This window comes from Carassius auratus, unplaced genomic scaffold (assembly GCF_003368295.1).
Source record: "Carassius auratus strain Wakin unplaced genomic scaffold, ASM336829v1 scaf_tig00215821, whole genome shotgun sequence".
Taxonomy (NCBI): Eukaryota; Metazoa; Chordata; class Actinopteri; order Cypriniformes; family Cyprinidae; genus Carassius; species Carassius auratus.
Window position 1 is genome coordinate 133885 of NW_020528259.1, and position 21598 is coordinate 155482.

At 37.3% G+C, this 21598-nt stretch overlaps 1 protein-coding gene across 2 annotated transcripts; it reads left to right on the forward strand.

The window, feature by feature from the left end:
* Positions 1-2897: 2897 nt before the first annotated feature.
* Positions 2898-21180, forward strand: rnf144ab (ring finger protein 144ab). 2 transcript variants are annotated; one of them, XM_026261340.1, is made up of 9 exons: positions 2898-3096; positions 14757-14910; positions 15440-15544; positions 15674-15734; positions 16483-16693; positions 18656-18803; positions 19002-19091; positions 19771-19922; positions 20059-21180. In XM_026261340.1, the coding sequence occupies exons 2-8, from the start codon at positions 14776-14778 to the stop codon at positions 19900-19902; spliced, it is 882 nt and encodes a 293-aa protein (XP_026117125.1). In that variant the 5' UTR covers positions 2898-3096; positions 14757-14775; the 3' UTR covers positions 19903-19922; positions 20059-21180. The 2 variants fall into 2 exon arrangements, with proteins under 2 accessions (XP_026117125.1, XP_026117124.1); XM_026261339.1 differs by having other exon boundaries at positions 19771-21180.
* Positions 21181-21598: the final 418 nt, after the last annotated feature.

A 21598-nucleotide genomic window follows, 5' to 3' on the forward strand; every position in this document is an offset into this window, starting at 1 on the left:
AACTTGACCTCAGAACAAGGAAACTGTAATCACCATCACTACATGGAAAAGTGGAAGGAGGGCATGGAAGAAGCCTATGAGATCACAAGAGAGAATGCTCACAAAGCTACGATTAGAAGTAAGAAACATTATGACAGTAAAACTAAAAGCTCAGTATTACAGCCTGGAGATCGTGTTTTAATCAGGAACATGACACCTCGTGGGGGTACAGGAAAACTGAGGAACCATTGGGAGGATATTATCCACACAGTTGTGCGCCAAGTGAATCCAGATATTCCCGTTTATGAACTCAGACCTGAAAAAGGAAAAGGGAGATCAAGGGTTTTACATCGTAACCTTCTCCTCCCATGTGACCATCTGCCCCTTGAAACGACAGTGCAGCCAAGAGCAAGGAAAAGGAATGTGGAGCAAATAGAGGAAGCAGAGCAGTCAGACGAAGAGGATGATGGAGAGGAGTATTATCCAGTGTCACTTCGGCAGCAATCTGAGCTTTGCTCACCTGAGACAATGAACCCTGTGTGTAGTACACCTCCGGAGCTCGAATACACACAGGCTAAGGAAAACATGCCACCTGAGCCAGATAGAGAACAAGTAACGACAAACCAAATGGAAACCCCACTGGAGAGAGAGGACAGTTTTGTTGAGGATATGTCTTTAGAGGAAGCTGTCCCCTTGCTTGTTTCAAGTGGTGAGATGCTTCAGCGGCCCAGACGACAGCACAGACGGCCGAGAGTTTTCACGTATGATAAGCTTGGATCCCCAACCTGCCAAAACATTAGGACATTACAAAAACCAAATTGGAGGGTTCCGCGGACATACATTGCACAGCCACATCACTTACAATACTTATGTTACTAAGCGCATGAAAGATAGAAACTGAACTGAGTAAATGCATACACATTACACTCAAAATGGACTGTTCAGCACAGAATACACATTCAAATGGACTGTTGAACATAAGGTGGACTGTGGTTACACCCTACACTCACATTCATATGACACTGTTGCAGTGAATCACACCACACTCGTGGACCTTTGTAAAAGGGGAGTGTAATTTACTTAAACATGTTGCACAAACAGAACTGTTAACACGGCAGTCATGTGCCTAAGTGGACACGAAATAGAGACCAAAACAGGGAACAAAGACATTAAAAGATATTGGGTACTTACCTGTGCTTGAAGGAATGTATGAAAAGAGTTCCAGTCTGTAATATTGCACTATATAAGATACGATGTAGCAGAAGTGTTAATCTGAAATAACCGTGCATTGTGTGTTGATTAATAGAGTATGGTTTAAACTTTATTTTTTTATTTTTTGCACTAAAGGTCAAAGGTTACATTCGGATGTTGGGGACAACATCAATTTTGAGGGGGAGTATGTGACAAGTGTTTCTAACTCATCTAATTTACAATAGGTTTACTATAGTCTGTTATATTAATGGTTATATTAGAATACATTTTAAGGTTGTCAAAGTTAAAAGCTGTATTAAGGTTGTCACTGTTAAAAATTAGACGAGTAATTTTGAGAAGTGGAATGTAGATAATTCTGATCCTTCTATTGGTTGATTATTCGTCGATCTATTGGTAATGCCTCAGTGCTTCTGTAGGGGGATTGCATGCGCGCGCTTCTCTTCCTCATTCAATACAGACGAGTGAAGGCGAGAGCTGCGTCATGTGTGTTTCTTAAACCTTCTCCCGTTACTTTTCCCCTTTTTAAGGTACTTACCAATCACAAAGCAATGTAGATAATAACATATGTTAATAATGCATTTCGTTATGGTGTTATGGTTTTATATGGGTAAAATAGAGACTTTTGCGTTATTTAAAGAGTTTCGTGCTAACTGCAAAGATGTGTAACTTTATGCTAGCAGTTGGAGACCTCGTGGCTCCGTCGTGACCGAGTCTCGACATATATGAGTGTGTACTGTGTCGTTTGTGTTTAAGCTAGTTACTACTACATACATGTACACATATTTCTGCTGTAAAGTTATTTTGTATTTATCACTACAAGGGTGAATCCATGTGATGCTGAGATACTGAATACTGCTGGATGCTGTTAAAAGTACAATTCATTTTTGTGTTACTTGAGAACTCATTTAAAAAGGAGTATTAAAATGTATTTTGATAACTTTAAAACAATTAACATTTTATATGGTAATTAAGTTAAAAAAGATAATTTAGAGAGCATTAAAAATGTCGTGACTGGTTGATGAGTGCACAAATGTTGAAATGTATGTTTTCTTGTATACATTGTTCAAAAGCAATTCAATACAGACGAGTGAAGGCGAGAGCTGCGTCATGTGTGTTTCTTAAACCTTCTCCCGTTACTTTTCCCCTTTTTAAGGGTACAACATATACATTATAAATATACATAGTAAACACACATATTATTTAAACAAAAACTGTTTTTTAATGCGATTAAAAGTTTGACAGCTGTAATTTATTATTATTTTTTTCTTTTATTATTTATTCTAAAACAGTAGGAGTTTTGTCTCATACTTTTGATACATTCAGTCAATGTAATTTCAATGTGACCTGGATCAAACTCCACTCCACACTAAGTATTTTTAGTAATAAATAAACAGATGCTTTACAATAAGACAGTTTGTGTGTGTGTGTGTGTGTGTGTGTGTGTGTGTGTGTGTGTGTGTGTGTGTGTGTGTGTGTGTGTGTGTGTGTGTGTGTGCTTGTGGTGCTGTGCTGTTCTAATGTCTCATGATCAGGTCAAATTAGGACAGCTCTATGCGCGATGCAGCTGACAAGCACCAGCAGATGGCAGTTCCCGTTTGTCTGCCGTACACCGACAGCACTGTCCGCGACGCGTCAGCAGAGGGCTCCCGCGAGCGACGCATCTCTGCAACCGCGCGCCTCCATGCGCAGTCAAATGGCGCCTCTCCAGAGAAATACAGCGACTAGTCTGACCAGCTTCTCTGATATTAGCCTCTTTATATGCTATGATTCTGTGAGCTTTGATTTTTTTATTTATTTATATGTGGCAAATGTGGACGAATAGGAAGACATTGTGCTTAGCTGTGCACGGAGCTGATGATATTCTCGCAACGGATTGACAACTAACGTTAATAGATTCATTCTAAGGTAAGCGATGCATGTAGTCAATGACAATGAGTAGAGCGGCGTATTCATTGTCAGTTCAAACTATTCTGATATGACAGCAGTGATTAGTTCTGGTTGCTTGTCACCTTGCATGTTGTGTTTAAAAAGGTAACTGCTTTTGACGCCGTCTCTTTGAAACACGTAATATACTGCATTTATTATGTGAGTAGAGTACACTGATGTTTGGGAAATCTCAGGATGTTGTCAGCCTGAACCGATCCACATGATCCAGGGAAACTCTTATATTTTAAACTTGTCATTTAGGAGGTTGGTTTAAAACAACATTACCCTATAGGGCTTTCCCTCTAAATATGACTACCAGTGTACTGTTATAAGAACAGTGACATTTACATGGATGCTATTTTACTTTAGAAATGTACTTTTAGGAATCCTAAGTATTGTTTACTGGCAGCTTGTCCACTCAGAAAACAGATGAGATCTTGTGCATCTCTTTCCCTCAGTCAAAACGTGACCTTTTACAATGTTTGTGGGAGTTGCTTTAATAGTTTGTTATATAATGCCTGACAGTCTAGGCTACTGTTGATTGATTGCAATAATATGCTTCCCACATTGGTTGTTTATTCAGGATGTTTAATGCAAAAGGAAATAAATGTAATATGACAAAAAGCATATTTAACAAACCGACTGACAGTATTGACAACCAACCTACAGTATATACAGTATATAGGCCTAGCTATTTATTAACTAAAGTTTTTTCAGCTTTTATATTTTATTAATATTTTGAATGAGATTTTTTTTTTTTTTTTTTTGTCTGTCCGTAACTTTAGCTTAAAGGAATAGTTCACCCAAAAATGAAAATTCTGTCATTAATAATTACTCACCTTTATGTCATTCCCAAAACCATAATTCCTTCGTTTATCTTCGGAACACAGGTTAAAAATGATTTGATGCATTCCGAGAGCTCTCTCCTTCCCATAGACAGCAAGGATCAAGGATCAACATGATCAAGGTTCAGAAACTTAGCAAGAAGACTTAAAATAATCCATGTGACATCAGTGGTTCAACTGCAGTTTTACAAAGCTACGAGAACACTTTTTGTACACAAAGAAAACAAAAATAAAGACCTTACTCAACAATTCATCTTCTCTGCGTCAACTTATAGTGCAGTATCACATACGTAAAGGACATATGCAATGTAGCGAAAGTATGTACACGGATACGCTGATTACGCTAACATCAAAGCGAAAACAGTGTATAAAAAGTTTTCTCGTAGCTTTGTAAAATTACAGTTGAACCACTGATGTCACATGGATTATTTTAAAAATCTCCTTGTAACGTTTCTAAGCCTCACTCTTGTAAGGATCCTTGCTGTCTATGAAGAGTCAGAGAGCTCTCGGAATGCATCAAAAATATCTTAATTTGTGTTTTGAAGATGAACGAAGGTCTTACAGGTTTGGAACGACAGAATTTAGATTTTTGGGTGAACTATCCCTTTAAACTTAACCTTAACCTTAAACTTAAAAAGCTTAAAATTATTTATTCTATTTGCCAACTGGCAACATTTCAAATTTTCAATTAGATAGTTTTTTTTATCCTCATTGAGTGACCCAGATCATGCTTGTTTCGAATATTGAACTCTATATATATCTTTTGATTGGCAAAAAGTATAACGTAGTGTGTAGAAACCTATTATTAAAAGTGACAGGAGACTTCATTAATTTCCATTAATTTGGATTACGGGAAGATTGGTGACTTTAATCTAAATTGGGACGTTCAGACATGAATATGAGGAGAAAGGAAGATGATTGACCTGAGTGTGACGTTGCAGAAGCGGACTGAGCATGAAAGAGTGGCATTAGTGTCTGCCGTAGTACAGCTGGTCATCTCTGAATGTCCCTTTCATGAAATGCACAGGGACTTCCCATGTCCGGAACAAACTGTGCCTGCTAGTTCTCAGTCTTCCTGCTCTATACGCACAGACACTTTAACTGTTACATCAAGGATTTGTTAATGTCTCGGCACAGGTAGTTGAATTGTTACTGAGGCCAGACCAAATAAATTAGCCTACTAATGTGTTCTTTATGAATTTTCAAATCTGTGATCAGGGAGCTGTTTAGCATCTCTTCAGCGTAGTGAGGACAAGAGGCTGAGGTGACTCACTGCATGCTGATCAACTTTACAGAAGGAGAGGTGTATTGATGTCTAGTGGACCATAATATCAGCCCACATCAGGGGTGTCAGATCATTTTAGGGCATTTGAGGATTGTACCGGAGTCACCGGACCTTATGTGTTATATTTTCATATACAACATAAACTGTTTGTTTATGTATGATTAATGTATGTGTGATTAAATCACTACGGACATTCACAGTCAAACATTGACACAATCAAATGAGCATTAATGTATCTTAGCATATATAATAAGTTGGAAATTCACATTTAAGACTAAGAATAATGTTTCTTTTTGAACCTGTCCAAGATGTCATAAGCGATTTGTTCATACTGTAGGAAAATTTTAACTCACTCCGTCGTCACACAGATCCAGTTTCAGATTAAAGTCATGAATTTGCACGTAGTGTATGTGGATTCATTAAAGAGATTTGCCTCTTACAGATGTGAGCTTTAACTTGCAACACAATCTTTATCCGTCTTGCTGTGGTTAAAAGTAGAATGTTATGAATATATCATACAGATTAGGGATATAATGCCAGTATCAACTTTTCCTGTTGAGATTAATTGCTCATGCTTTTATCACGCGGTATACGTTATTATCACTGTATTGTAATTTTGTTTTGAAAAATTGGTCATAATACAGTATAACAGGTTAAGTAACTTTTTTTATAACAAAAATAACTGAACATTTAAATACAATAAAGCAATACAGAAAAAACTTCTGCTTCTGCTACAGAAGTTATTAATCTTTGTTTAAAAAAAATTACAACTCTTAGTTCATGTTAGCTCATTAAATGACAGAGTTGCAACTTTCGATTTTAGCAACGTGTTATTAAATATTGGAGTACCTAATATTAAAGAAAGTTCAGAAGAATTTTTAATTGGAAGTTTGTGTTAACTAATGTTAAATAATGAAACCCTAATGTAAAGTGTGAACAAACAATAAAGAATCAATGGTGTAGTCCAGATTAAAATAAAAAAAGTTTGAAAATAAATGGCCTATTAAGTCTAAATATAGAAGTATTTGGCGCTGTGATGAACACCATAGCAAATCCACAAATTTGAATGGCTATTTAAATACGTTTTAGAATGTAGTGTGGCTGCTTTATTTATGGGGTTTCCAGAGTGAAGGCTGCTTTTTATCTGCAAATTAGCGCCATCTGCTGTCAGAGAGTGAATGTGCTTTCATTCAGCGCAGCTCTCACGTGTTTCTCCATGTGCTTCTCATGCGTGCTTGTTTACATCAGAGCGCACACTCTTTCAAGCAGCATACAGCGGTGTTGTGCATTTTGACCAGTTGATGGGAATAGGATTCTTAAAATGCATTCCAATTCTGAATAATTTGTAATATATAATTATTCACAGTATTTAGAAGTGCCCATGATAACAATACAGTGCATACCGAATACCGAATACTTTCACATGTCTAATACAGATATGCAAAATACCAGATTGTACTCCTTCACAGGCGTATATTTTATGTAATAACTTAACAACACATTCACATGTTCATTGTCTTCTGATTTTAATTAAGTCACATGACATGCAGGTAACAACCCTCTATGGACAGCTTGGCAATTGAATCGCCATTGGCTAGTAATTTTTTTTAGTTTACTCGCCAGACTGATATATAATATATATTGTTTGTAAATAACTGAAAGTGCATTGTTTGCATCAGTCTGTCATTATAATATGCTAATCAAGTATTATTTAATGATATAACTTTAGTCATTAGCATTAATACCATGACTGAAAGCATATTAGTAATTTTAACTGAACATTTTAATTGGACTGGTGGTTGTGCTTTTTTGGTCATTCAGTGTTTCTGTAAAAAAAATAATAATAATAAAAGGAAAAGATATATCGGAAAAAAACTAACATAAATAGTGATTAGATAATGATACGAATTCTACTATTAATAACAATATAAAATGCACTGGGGATTAATGAGCTACTGGATTTATGAATATGAAGAAATATTATGTTTTCGCTCAAACTGATTTTCTGAAATCAATACAAGGACGACAATAGGTAAGCGCCAGCCAATGAGATTGTTGTTTATGCATCAGCTCCACCCACTACCGGAAAATCCGACAGTTCTTAAAAGCTGAAGAATTCCAAAGGAAAACCGTTATTTTGACAGGAAAATACAACAAAGAATATAATTTATATGTGGTGCATCAATTCTCTCTCTCTCTCTCTTTCTCTTTCTGCGTGTGTGTGAGACAAAGCGACGGATAAGTGTGCGCCTTCACACTAGAGTTTATGATACGTTAAATACACAAATACAAGTGCGCTGCGCATCCATTCAGATGAACTGAAAAATATCACAGATCACTGATGGAGAGTGAAACTCTGAAGCTCTCAATCAGAGTGTTTGGCGAGTAAAAATATATCCATGCTAAACTTTTACTTAGCCTCCAACTCACACACTGGCAAGTAAAATCTGAGAATTTATTAGCCATTGGCTAATGTTAGACCTAATTTAGTCACCCATAGTGAAAATTTAGTTGCACATGTGAGTAATTTACTCGCAATGTAGAAGGTTGAGGTAAGCGAGTGAAATATTTAATATTTTTTGTATCATTTATATTTTACATTTTTATGATTTAATTAATAATTTCAGCTCACTCATGATTTTAGTTTCTTCACAAACCACATGTCCTAGATACAGTACAGGTACAGCTTCTAAGTACATGTTCTGGATACTCTGGGTTCACTGTAAGTTCATGCCACAGAATTGTGGCTTTTCTACTATAATCAAATATTAACAAAAAAACAAAACAATTCCAGACATCAAAAGAACAATGAATGGCACTGGATCTGAAGTACAGTAAACAGATCAGTAGAAGGAAACCCAGTGAAGTAGGTTAATCTGCGAGTTAATGAGGCCACAGGCCAGTGACTTCAAAACAGAGATTACAAATTCACCAAAAAGTAAAAAAGCAACCTACTTTCAAAACTTCTGGAAGCATATCAAGTATTGATATAGACACTTATGAGAACAGAGAATACACCAAGACAAACTCTCCTACATATTTCTCGGTATTCCTTAGACATATATATGTTTATAGTTTTCTCAGACACCGTTGGATGAGAGATGAATGTGTGCATTTTTAACTGCTACAGATCCTTTGATCCCAGCCATTCACATAATCTGTTAAATCCTCTTTAGATCATGTTGTCTACGCTAAAATGGAACAAGCCCTCAAGAGATTCATCTGGTTGATTTCTGGTGCACATTGCGATTTGTCACTTTACTAACGCTTTGCTAATGATCTCAAATCCTTGTTTGTGAGATTAGACTTCTATCTGACATGATCTTATTACCCACATATTCTCATTAAATGATTCAATTACGCTGTGGTATAAACAACATTTTATTTGAATAATGCATGGCTGTTGGTTTCTGCATATTTTGATCAAGATTTCCTTTCAGTGTCAACAGTACAATTCCCTTAATCTTTTGAGAGAAAAGAAAAAATGTTTAATTCAGATCTTTCTGCAAATTAAGAGAAAATACAATTATTTAGGTGAATGATCATAATCATAATTTGGCACATTTTGGATGTAGAAAGGCTTTTTTGGCATTCAAAACTTATTCTGCATGTACAGTACTTGTACTGTTACACCAGTTATTAGTCTTGCAGAGCATAAGTCTGGGCTCTCCTAGTCATAATTATGCTGGCATGCGTATGGCAAAAACAGGAAGTGTTGCTGTTTCCTTGGGTAGAGCTCACATCCTGTGCTTGGCAGGAACACTGTCCGCTCCTCCTGACCTGCACACTGCCTTGCAGAGATTATTTCAGACCACACTGTTCTAAATGAGGATACATGTGCTTATTTTGTGAATCTTTTTTCCTAAGTGTGACCATATTGGAATAGACAGCAGGAAAATTCTGTTTTAATCCAAACCTTTTATGATTTTATAATTAACTATTATTTTATTTATTATTATTTATATATTATTTAACAATTTGAAGGGATAAACTGTTCAACGAAAGTGAAAATTGCCAGCATGTACTTACTGTCATGACTCATGTTGGTCTTAACATAAAAAATCAACAAGGACTGGTGTTGCCAATCTTTGAAATGGGAATATAAACAACATATAAATGGCTTATTTAACTAGTGTGCTGTTTGCTATATATCTTTGGAAGTCATACCATGATGTCATGTACCACAACTGAGATGTTTATTCACTAAAAATGAATGGTTGTTTTGATTCAGATTTCATTAGTGGATCATTTGATCCTGTTCACAAAAGCAGTCTGAATGATTTATTCATGAGTCTCATTGATTCAGTTCTCAAATTCAATTCAGTTGTTCAATTTGTGTGCAAGTATGAACAGCCCTCAAGATTAGAAAATCACTTTAAAGGGGTCATATGATGCGATTTCAAGTTTTCCTTTCTCTTTGGAGTGTTACAAGCTTTTTGTGAATAGATATGATCCCTAAAGTTGCAAAGACTGGAGTCTCAAAGCCAAAGAGATATACTTTTTAACAGTTAAGACTCGTCCACGCCCCCTAAAATGCCTCGTTCAAACACGCCCCTACATGTATGCATCACGATGTGGGAAGATTTGCATAACGCCGACCAAATGTTGGCTGGATGCTACAAATGCCTTTTTTATAATGGGTTTTAATGTTTTTTTTTTTCTTGACGCGCCGGTGTTCTGATCGGGACGCAGCATGACAGTATGTTAAGGGGTGTAAAATTTATGCGGTTGAGGCATTCGGCCAATCACTGTGCACTGGATAGCTGGCCAATCAGCGTTTACCTTGCTTTTCAGAACAATGAGCTTTTTAAAAATCTACGCGTTTCAGAAAGGCAGGGCATAAAGGAGGAACAAGAATGTGGAAAATTTGTTTTTTGAACCTTAAACTGCATAAATACATTTCATTACACCAAATAATGTTCTTTTTAGCAACATTATATGATCCCTTTAAAATGAAACAACATGATAGTGAGTCAAAGTGCTAACTTTGGAGGGAACTGTAGAAAACTGCTCCAAATACAGTGACTGAGAACATTAGCTATATTTTATTTTCTTGACAGGAACCAGGTTTCGGGTCAGCAAAGTTCATGAAAGGCCTTTTTTTTTTCAAGGTGTTATTTGTCAAATTACTGTGAATGCAAAAACTCTCTTTTTCTGTCTCAGTCACTGTCTTTCTCTAAGCAGCAGTCTGACTCACGCAGTTATGCTTAAGTGTTCACATACTCCTCCTTCGTAATGTAATCCAATTAAGCAATTAGGTTGCTCAGGGATTTCAGTTTTGTTACTCACACAAGTTGGAAGACCTTCCAAAAGCATGTGTGTTATGAGCACTGTCAGGTTTATTTAAAGTGAAGCTGTAAATGGTTTCAGCACCTTTTAAAAGTTTGATATAAAACTGGGTGAGTTAATGTAAAATGTGCTTTTTAAATAAGTTTTTTTATTGTCTTTATTAATGAAAAATACTGATGCTTTGAGTTTATCCTTACATTGTTTTCATTAATGGAGGATAATGTTTTTTTTATTTTTTTTATGTTTCTATCGAAGGTCTAGACTGTAGCCAAACTGTTTTTACCCTGCTCACAAGAGACCGTTGGAGCGACAGTTGAGAACAGCTTAATTTGGCTTTAACCTAGATAAAATTAAAAATAGATCTTACGCAAGACCTTTATCATTTGTTATATAATTTTACTCATTTTGTTTTCTAAAAGCTTAGGTGAAAGCTCTATTGGCATCTCTCAATGTTTTTGCAAAACTGAGCGAAACCAGTTTCTTTATTAAGTGATCTGTGAGTGCCTTTTAGTGCACTCACTACAAGAAAACGTGCTTAACAGCTGTCAGCTAGTTCAGGCTATTAACCTCTGTCTTTGTATAGAAAAGTTCAATTACTGTGCCAAACTGTTGGCCACTCTTTGTCCTCATCTTGGACCCTATGAGGGGTTCATTGTGCCAAACCGCTGTGTGTGCCCCAGTTATATAGGGTTTTCATGACCTTCCCTTCTGACCTATAGAGGAAGAGCTCCAGATGTGGTTAGTCGCTGTCTAGATGAATGCACAATGGAGGTTTATAGGCCTTCTTTCATGCCTTCGAATTTCCCCTTTGATTTTGGGTGTGGTGGACCTCTTTGTTTCTGGTAATTTGTTCCTTTAATCTAATTTAATTTGTTCTAGTTGTTTGTATTTGAATCTGCTGTTTGAGTGGTTAGATCTTTGGAAGAGTGCTTTTTCAGAGTCCTATTGTTATTTAGTTGACAGATATTTGCTGCATATCATTTCAGAGGCTGCTTTAGATGAATAACTTTTCTAGTTTATTGTGGCTTTATATATCCATGGTTCATTAAATCAGAAAAAAATATATATGGGGGGGACTTGAACTCATCCATTGGGAATTTATTGGATTGTAGAAAGTGGCCATTGATGGATGATTGTTTCATGTGAGTGACAACAAGTTGCTGGAGAGGAGAGATTGAAACTTGTCTGGCCATTGGATAACCTTATTGCCCAGCCCTTGCACTAGGCCTGGGCGAAAAATAGATTGAATGAATTAAATCAAGTTTTTGTAATGGCGCATTTTTGGCTCCCCGGAGCTTCCGTAGCATTATGACAGCTACACACTGGATGCGTGGCGCAATCGTCTCAGCAGCGTGGCGTGTCTGTTTTTGATTCTGCTCCCATGTTAACAGGTTAGAGCTTGCAGACTGCCTGCGTGAGACGCGCGGAAAACGCGTGCATGCTAGAAATAGAACCGACGCCTATTTTTCACGTGACACGCGCGCGTGTTGGAAGTGTTTCCAGGTAAAATATACTAGGAAAATAAGTTTATATGTCATTTTGTACACAAATACATATTAATTCATGACATTTTGATATTTGAAAGTCTATAGGTTGGCATAAATTCAGATATATATGTAATTAAAAATAAATAAATAATGATCAATTTTCAAATATTGCAACTGTCAAACGTAGTCTATTTTGCCGTCAATACTGTTGATGGTGTCCTTTATCAGTAGGCGTAGGTGTAGGTGTGTAAAAAAAAAAGTTGATATTGTTGTCATGAAGACAAGAGCCTGGTCTGTTGACGGCCTCCCTCTATGTCACCTACAGCAGCAGCAGCGCGCCAGCGCCGCGTAAGGCACGCTTCTGGTGTGTAAAGACACAGAAAACGCGAGGCAGCCGCCACGCTCCTGACACGCAGCAGAGACCCCACGCATCCAGTGTGTCACCGGCCTTAGTTTAACATGGCAGTATGGCAAGAGACAAACAACAACATCATAGCACACACGAAACAGCAAGCGACAACATGGCTACCAGTGAGAGTTGGAAGTTTGTTCCCAAGAAAGGAATAAAATCATCTGTTGTTTGGAACTGGTATGGGTTTGCTGCGACAGATGTGGAGCAAGAGACCCACGCTGCAACATTTGCCTAAAGCCCATCGCAGTCAAAGGCAGCAGCACCACAAACCTATTCCAACACCTGAAACAGAGACTTCCAGCCGAATGTGAAAATGGGGGTTACATTTGTCTTGCTTTTGATTAAATAAAAGCAAAATTTGCTTTAAGTTGTCTGCCATTTGTAAGTTGGGGGGAAAATCAGAAAAAAATCTGAAATCGAATAAAAAAAATAATAAAATCTGAGATTTTATTTTAGGCCATATCGCCTAGCCCTACCTCGCACTAATATAATATAGTTGTTCCTGATGAGATTTGATGTAAGGCTATACTGCACGAATGTGGCTACCATTTTGATGTTCGAGACAAATTTGGTCATTTTGAAAGATTTCTTTCATAGTAGGGCAAACCTTGATGGCTTTTATCATTTATTGTTGCCTTCACAATGAGAGGCATCTAATTGCTGCTGTGATGTATATGGGCATCCAGTGAAGTTGGTTTGCAGTCCTGCAGTGTAACTGCTCTTATGGCAACTGCCAAATGAAGAACCAATTAGGTGCACATCCAAGTGCTGACGTCTGATGCAGTGTGTTTGTCATAGAAAGAAGTCCTCACATTATCGACACTGCCTCGTCAATGATAGACCCATATATTCTACAAAATTTCATTTTCCTCATTTGTGTGGTACCATTTTAAGGTGAGGATGTAAGAAAGTGCTGTGATTACCACATCAGCACTGTCCTAAGATGTACATCATACAATCAGTCCAACATAAAACACTGATGTACCACAGTCTGCCTTGGCTTTTACCCAATGTCTCACCAGGATTGTATCCGACAGCCGACAGTCATAAAGAACAGAATACTCTCATCCCATACACGTGGCTTTACATACGACATGTGAGTTACTTTGTCTGGGTAAGGCTGTGTGGGTGTGTGACGGAGGTGAAAGGCTCAAACAGAGAGACGCACAGCCTGCTGAGAGCCCTTTGCTGTTTGGGCTGTCGACTATTCCCACCACAACACAATGAGATACTGCAGGCGCAAACACATGAGTCTCCATCTGTCTCCACCTACACAGAGATCTGCTGTGGGGAACTAGACCATCTGAATGTTCCTCAACAATTAATTCCTTCAGCATGTGATGTGGTGAATCACATTACTTTTTAGTGCAAAAGTTTTGTTGTAGCATATTGTGAAGGTGCTTTTGAAAGTTCACGCATACAGTGTGTTTTGCAGAAGTCTGTTTGTTTTTTAGCAGGCTGCGCTGTGTAGCTCGTACTCTCTGAGGGAGTCTGTTCTGTAGGGCTCTCCAGTAGAGACGGTCATTAGTTTTCTTTGGGTTGCCTGGCAGCAGTACTGAGGGATATTGACATACTTGCCATTGACTGATTGAACAAGCCCTTGGCAAACAGCAGAAGATCTCTGAAGGGAAAACTCTTGTGGCAGACCAAACATTTTAATGTTTTAATGGATACAAATGTTTGTATCCAGTCATAGTTAAAGAGGAAGTGTCTGACGACCCCCCACTATTTTTACCTTTATTACAAAGATGACTTTATTGTCAATGCTCACTTAAAGTTAATCTTTAAAGACACTGTTTTTAAATGCTGTTTTCAGAGATTTTATTTAGCAAATTATTTATTTTACTTGATGTTAATTGTATTGCTCTGATCAGTGTAATTTTAAATTTAAACAAAAACTATTAAATATTTTCAGTAATTGGAGAAAAAAAACTGAAGTACTGTAAAATAAAATAGACCTATAGATATTAGATTAAAAAGTTAAACATAGCAACTAACTGAAATAAGTTTGAGGAAATAAAATAACTAAAACTGAAAAAGAAAAAATTAAAGCTAGGGAAAATATTAAAAATAAATGTTAGATTACAAATAATAATATAATAATAAATGCAAAAAATTAAAGCTGAAAATATTATTAAAAAAAAATATTATTCAATACTGTAGTAAATATATTGTACTAAACGTACACTGGTAGTGTTGTCTAAATTCAACTGTTGCATTTAGAATTATTGATTATATTTTGCAGTATTTTGTTTTAATTTATTAAAATAAAAGTATATTTATTGACTGCTTCAGCTGTTTTTATCATTTCTGTCTTTTAGTGTCCCAGATCCGCATACCATGAGCAGCTCTCGCTATGAACCCAGCTGGGACGTGGACCTGGCGCCCCTTCTGTCCTGTAAACTGTGCCTGGGAGAGTTTCCCCTGGAACAGATGACCACCATCTCCCAGTGCCAGTGCATATTTTGCAGTCTGGTAAGGACTCTGTCTTCATAGGCCACATTAGTGTGTGTATTCCAGACTAACACAACAAATTGTAAGACAGCCTTTCACAAGTGGGAATACAGCAGTAATGTAACAGCACTGAATATACAGGAGCCAGCCCATAAATACTGTTTGTGACCTGCCTTAGTCCTATTTTTCATTATATAGATAGATAGATAGAGTTTTTTTATTCTAGATGTAGAATATATAATTGAGTATGTGTACATACAGCAGGTGGCCAGCCTTTCTGGCGCTTACCGCCGCGCATACGGTAACTGTAATTCAGTATAGTTCTATACTAGTGCTTTGACAGTTGTTAGCTTCTTAAATCTTGATATTGGCCATACTGGCTTGTTCTCTACAAGCAGCTCTTGAATGTTGTCTCAGCAGAATGCTGTGACAGTCTGATGTTGGCTTGACTACAATTAACAGAGCGTTTGTGGGTGGAAACAACCACAGGCAGCAGTTGTCTCATTATTTTTTCAAAGATTAAAAAAAAATAAGAATCTGTCTCTTACAGTGTTTGAAGCAATATGTTGAACTCCTCATTAAAGAGGGCCTTGAAACTGCTATTAGCTGTCCAGACTCTGCCTGCCCAAAACAGGGACATTTGCTGGAAAACGAGGTAAGCGTACTTAAAATTTGTCATTTTTGCCAGGGACTAGTAATAATTGTGCTTTAGTCAAAGTGTTACAACAAGCTCTTGCTCATTCGCTTGTATCAATCTTGCTCATATACTCTTTCTCTAATGTAGATTGAGTTTATGGTGGCTAGCGAAGTCATGCAACGTTATAAGAGACTCCAGTTTGAGCGAGGTGAGTTTTCCTGAGAGATTCATGAAGTACATTAATCTGGTTTAACTTTTTAAGCACATTTTCAATCATGTGTATGAACACCTTGTAGGGCAGGGCGATATCTAACGATATGATCATGCGCATCTAGTCAGTAAATCTGGTTCCCTGATTACTGCTAAATCGCCATCACCTGCTTTCAAATGGAGAGGCACTAAATAGACAGAACTGTAGATCACTGATTGGCTACGCAATATTTCGTTCATTATTGCAGATGAATCGTGTTCGATAATGAACGCCCAGTCCTACCCCCTTGACATAAAAGTTTGTTTTTGAGTGTTTTTATTTATTCTTATTTTTTTATATACTGTGACTTTAAGAAATGCATTGTATTTAGAAAGAATAATGCTTTGTTCCAATAAGATGGGTCTGTGAGTTTTGTCATGTCTATATTATAAAAGCAACCTCTTTGAAAAGCCTGCATCAAAATTTGACACATTCATAAAACATTTACACAGAATAGTGCAACATAAAGTGATCAGGACATTGTTAAATGTTTCATTCAGAATGAGCTTTTTTGCAGCATAGTCTTTTTCCATAGGGAGGAAGTTCTTACATCATACAGACTAGGAGTATGCGTTCATACATCAACCTCTTTTATCTCAAAACAAAAGCTGATTCCAATTGTCAAGCTGGGAATGTAGATGTCTGAAGTCGTAGATCAAATAAAATGGGTCATAATTTCAAATACGCTGTTGGTTTTTCTTTGCAGAGGTGCTTCTGGATCCTTGTCGGACCTGGTGCCCATCGTCCTCCTGTCAAGCTGTGTGCCAGCTGAATGAATCAGAGGTGCAGCTCCCACAGCCGGTGCAGTGCCCTCAGTGCAGTCTGCGTTTCTGCTCCGCCTGCAGGGCAGACTGCCACAGCGGCCAGGCGTGTCAGGAGAGCCTGCCAATTACCACCTTTCTGCTTGGGGAAAACGGGTACTTGCACTAGTGTACTTTAAATCCTCAGTGTCAAATCATGTAGCATTCACAGCAGAAATCTTCTTTCTGTTTCAATGCATGCTCTTCTTAAACTTTCTACTGATCAAAGAATTCCACTAGTGTTTTTTTTTTTTTTAAGCACTGATGATCAGAAATGTTTCTTAAGCATCAAATCAGCATATTTAGAATTTCTGAAGGATCATGTGACACTGAAGACTACAGGTGCATCTCAATAAATTAGAATGTCGTGAAAAAGTTCATTTATTTCAGTAATTCAACTCAAATTGTGAAACTGGTGTATTAAATAAATTCAGTGCACACAGACTGAAGTAGTTTAAGTCTTTGGTTCGTTTTAATTGTGATGATTTTGGCTCACATTTAACAAAAGCCCACCCATTCACAATCTCAAAAAAATTGAATATGGTGACATGGCAGTCAGCTAATCAACTCAAAACACCTGCAAAGGTTTCCTGAGCCTTCAAAATGATCTCTCCGTTTGGTTCACTAGGCTAAACAATCATGGGGAAGACTGCTGATCTTACAGTTGTCCAGAAGACAATAATTGACACCCTTCACAAGGAGGGAAAGCCACAAACATTCATTGCCAAAGAAGTTGGCTATTGACAGAGTGCTGTATCCGATCATGTTAACAGAAAGTTGATTGGAAGGAAATAGTTTGAAAGAAAAATATGCAAACCAACTGAGAGAACCCCAGCCTTTATGAGGATTGTCAAGCAAAATCAATTCAATAATTTGAGTGAACTCCACAAGGAATGGACTGAGGCTGGGGTCAAGGAATCAAGAGCCACCACACACAGACGTGTTAAGGAATTTGTTGAACCACACACAGATAAGGGACAGCTGTGGCCTAATTGGTAGAGAGTTGGCCTTTTAACCCAAAGGTTGAAGGTTCAAGTCTCCGTGCTGGCAGGAGTTGTAGGTGGGAGGAAGTTAATGAACAGAGCTCTCTTCCACCCTCAATACCCATGGCTGAAGTGCCCTTGAGCAAGGCACTGAAACCCCAGTTGCTCCCCGGGCGCTGGATATATAGCTGCCCACTGCTCTGGGTGTGTGTTCATGGTGTGTTCACTTCTCACTGCTGTGTTTGCACTTGGATGGGTTAAATGCAGAGCACCAACTCCAAATATGGGTTACCATACTTGGCAAATGTCACGGCTTTCACTGTCACAACATCAAAGGCGTCTTACCTGGGCTATGAAAAAGAAGAACTGGACTGTGGTCCAAAGTGAGAGCAAGTTTTGTATTTCATTTGGAAACCAAGGTACTAGAGTCTGGAGGAAGGGTGGAGAAGCTCATAGCCCAAGTTTCTTGAAGTCCAGTGTTAAGTTTCCACAGTCTGTGATGACTTGGGGTGCAATGTCACCTGCTGGTGTTGGTCCATTGTGTTTTTTGAAAACCAAAGTCACTACACCCATTTGCCAAGAAATTTTGGAGCACTTCATGCTTCCTTCTGCTGACCAGCTTTTTGAAGATGCTGATTTAATTTTCCAGCAGGATTTGGCATCTGCTCACACTGCCAAACCCACTGAAATTAACTTTTCCACGACATTCTAATTTATTGAGATGCACCTGTAGAGTAATGGATGCTGAAAAATTTGCTTTGCCATCACAGGAATAAATTACATTTCAAAAATATATTACATTTTATTTTTTTAATTTAAAATAATATTTCCTAAGTTTGATGTTATACTGAATTCTTAATCAAATAATGCGCAGCCTTGATGAGCCTGAGACTTTCTGCTGACCACAAACTTCTCAACTGTATTGTTTATATACACATTTAACACATGTTAGCAAATTGAAATTCTAGTTTCACAACATTATGTAAAATAATTTATTCCGAACCTAACACTACAATGTCAGAGGTATTCAAATAGCCTTGATGAAGACATGACACTCATGACCTGTTCTGTTGCATGTTCATCTCCCGAATTTCAGCTCTAACCTCAAGAGTGAGGAGGACGAGGCTCCAATCAAACGCTGTCCTAAATGTAAAGTTTACATTGAGAGAGATGAAGGCTGTGCCCAGATGATGTGTAAGAACTGCAAGCATGCCTTCTGTTGGTACTGCCTGGAGTCATTAGACGTAAGATGTTCTTACAGTATGACCTGTTTAACTATTTTTATTATTATTATTATTATTTAAAAAATATCTGTACTAATTATTTACTGTAAAAGCATAACTTTATATGTCTAATTCCCTCAGTTCAGTTATGCTTAGTAGAGCAATATGTTGAAAGTGCTGCTTCTCCATGTAAACTCATATTCACCTTCGCCTCCTCAGGATGACTTTTTACTGATCCACTATGATAAAGGACCCTGCCGGAATAAACTGGGTCATTCCAGAGCCTCCGTCATCTGGCATCGGACACAGGTATGTACCAAATTAGCATAACCCTCTTGACTGCAGATCTGAAGTGCTAAAGACAAGCTGGCCTACACAAATCAACTGAAATAACTCTCTCTTTTTTTAATAGCCATCAGGACACGACTGATTTTTCTATAGTAGGGAGATATTATGTTTATTATTACAAAAGTGGCTTACGTCACAATGGCTTACTTTACAGTGCAGAGAGACCGGAGCTTTTGGTTACTTTATTATATTGGGAATAAGAAGAGAAAGGTGGCTGATCCTCATAATCCACATTGATATTTTTTGTGTTTGTATTTAACTTAAATTTGGCTATTCAGTACTACATTAAATTCAAAGGCTATTCAAAAATAATACAATACCTTTTTGTTTATGTATTTATTTATTATATAAATTATATATAGCATGTTTGCTTGTTGACAGGTCTTTCAGATTTTTTAGAACTGGAAATGTAGAGTTTTATAATCTTTTTACTCTTTATCTCTTTTCTAAATCCATACAAATAGCTTTAGGAAAGACACCAAGATACAATCACAAAGCCATTGCTGCCCCCGTGTGGCTGAATGTCATCTGATTCATGTCAAAGCATGACAGAATACCTGCTGTATAGTACCATATAGTACTTTTTTTTTCTTAACAATTGTACTCTTTTTCTCCCTGGATCTGTCACCTCTGTGCTCAGGTTGTTGGGATTTTTGCTGGCTTCGGTCTGCTGTTACTAGTGGCCTCCCCTTTCCTTTTGCTGGCCACTCCTTTCGTGCTTTGCTGCAAGTGCAAGTGTAAACGTGGCGACGACGACCCTCTTCCCACCTAGCACCGATTCAGCTTCAGGAGGTGATTTTCCACTCATTTGACAGAGGATCGACTATGATCCTGTTTCGTTCTCCTGAGCACACTTTGCAGGTGCATTGGTAAAACACTCATCTGTTCATGAGACTGCTCTTCTGAATATGTTGACTTGCATTGAAAGGTGTTACGGAGGAGCAGAGAAGCTGATTGGATGAGCCATTGGAGTTCAACAGATGTGTAGTGTTTGGAAGCAAACACTTTTGTTCTGTCCTTTTGTTACACATCGTCTTGTATCTTTTCTCAGCATCACTGTTTCTACACTTTATGTGGTATTAAGGTTAACTAAGCTATTTTTGATCTTGTTTATCCTGACATATTACAAACACTTGACAGGAAAACATTTCTTAGCAGTGCTTTCATAATTTTCTTGTAGCATGTTCACATAACCTCAATATCTCAGCCAGTTTGTTTCAGTTTAATTGCATATGCATGCTGGTGGCCGAGGATGTTTCACTTTTGTACCTTGCACACAGGGGCTCTAATGAGCTTTAGACTACCACTTGCTTTTATATGCTTCCTATATGATCTTTCGTAGGACGATAAAACCTTGTTCTTCCATTTGAATCTTCACAGATACTGTACACGCACCATAGACGTAGCAGACATGTCACCTGATGCCTTCTCGAAGCTTGTAGGCTTGGGTGTTGCTGAGAGATTTTATTATTATCCTGGTATCAGACAGTAGGTCACATATCGATCACTGATTATAACAGAGATTTCACAATCGTATCATTAAAGTAAGCTAATATTTTATACATATGGTAAGTAATGTCATCTACAGATACATTTCGTTAACATAACACACATGTTGGCTTTAGTTTGTGTTTCCAACCCAGAAGGGTCTTATCCTCAACCTGTTGAAGATGCAAATGCAACCTGCATTACCATGTGCCTGCCAATTTAGGTCAGAGTAATCAGGCCAGTGAGGCTTAACTTCTTACTTTTCAGGTCACTCTAGGAGTTGTGTATTTATTTAATTATTTTTTTGGAGTAATACTTTTGGGAACAATTTGCCAAATGTGATGTGTAAGCCCACATGTTCACTGTCTAGCACATTAATAACTGGTTGATGACTAGGGTACACCTAGTTTTAGTTCTTGTTCTCTGTTAAGTGAAGTATGCCTTGCATTTTATTTTATTTAATTTTTTTGTAATTTTGTTGAAACACTTTTTGTAGCTAACTGTATATAATGTGTATTTACATGTACTTGTTTTCATGTTTAAATATATTATTATGCTGCAATGCAGTTGTTTGGCTTTTTCTTGTGCATTAGAACAACTCTTTACTAACTACTAAGAAGACCATTGGGCTCATGCATTTAATAAATTTTCTCAATAACACACCCCAATTCGGAAGCTTAAATTCTGGGCTTCGCACACAAAATTATGACTTTTGGTAAAAAATAAAAAATAAAATAAAATAAATCAAAGTTGAACCAACTTTCTTTCTTGGGCGTTTAGTGGTAAAGACATATTATGTAAAGTCTGCAAAAATATATATAAAAAAATAAATTATTTAGATTTTTTTTTTAATCCAATCAACATTCAGAATGCTAATCTTGACTAAAAGCTACGTAATTAATACAAATCCATCCAGCCAATGTTGAGATAATTCTGCACGTGCACGAGCACTGATTTAGCAGGTTTCTTGTACTGTCTAT

Coding starts and splice junctions, on each gene's coding strand:
- rnf144ab (XM_026261339.1), top strand. CDS start 14,776: ATGAGCAGCTCTCGCTATGAACCCAGCTGGGACGTGGACCTGGCGCCC. Junction 15,735..16,482: donor GAGACTCCAGTTTGAGCGAG/GTGAGTTTTCCT, acceptor TTTTCTTTGCAG/AGGTGCTTCTGGATCCTTGT. Junction 18,804..19,001: donor ACTGCCTGGAGTCATTAGAC/GTAAGATGTTCT, acceptor TCGCCTCCTCAG/GATGACTTTTTACTGATCCA.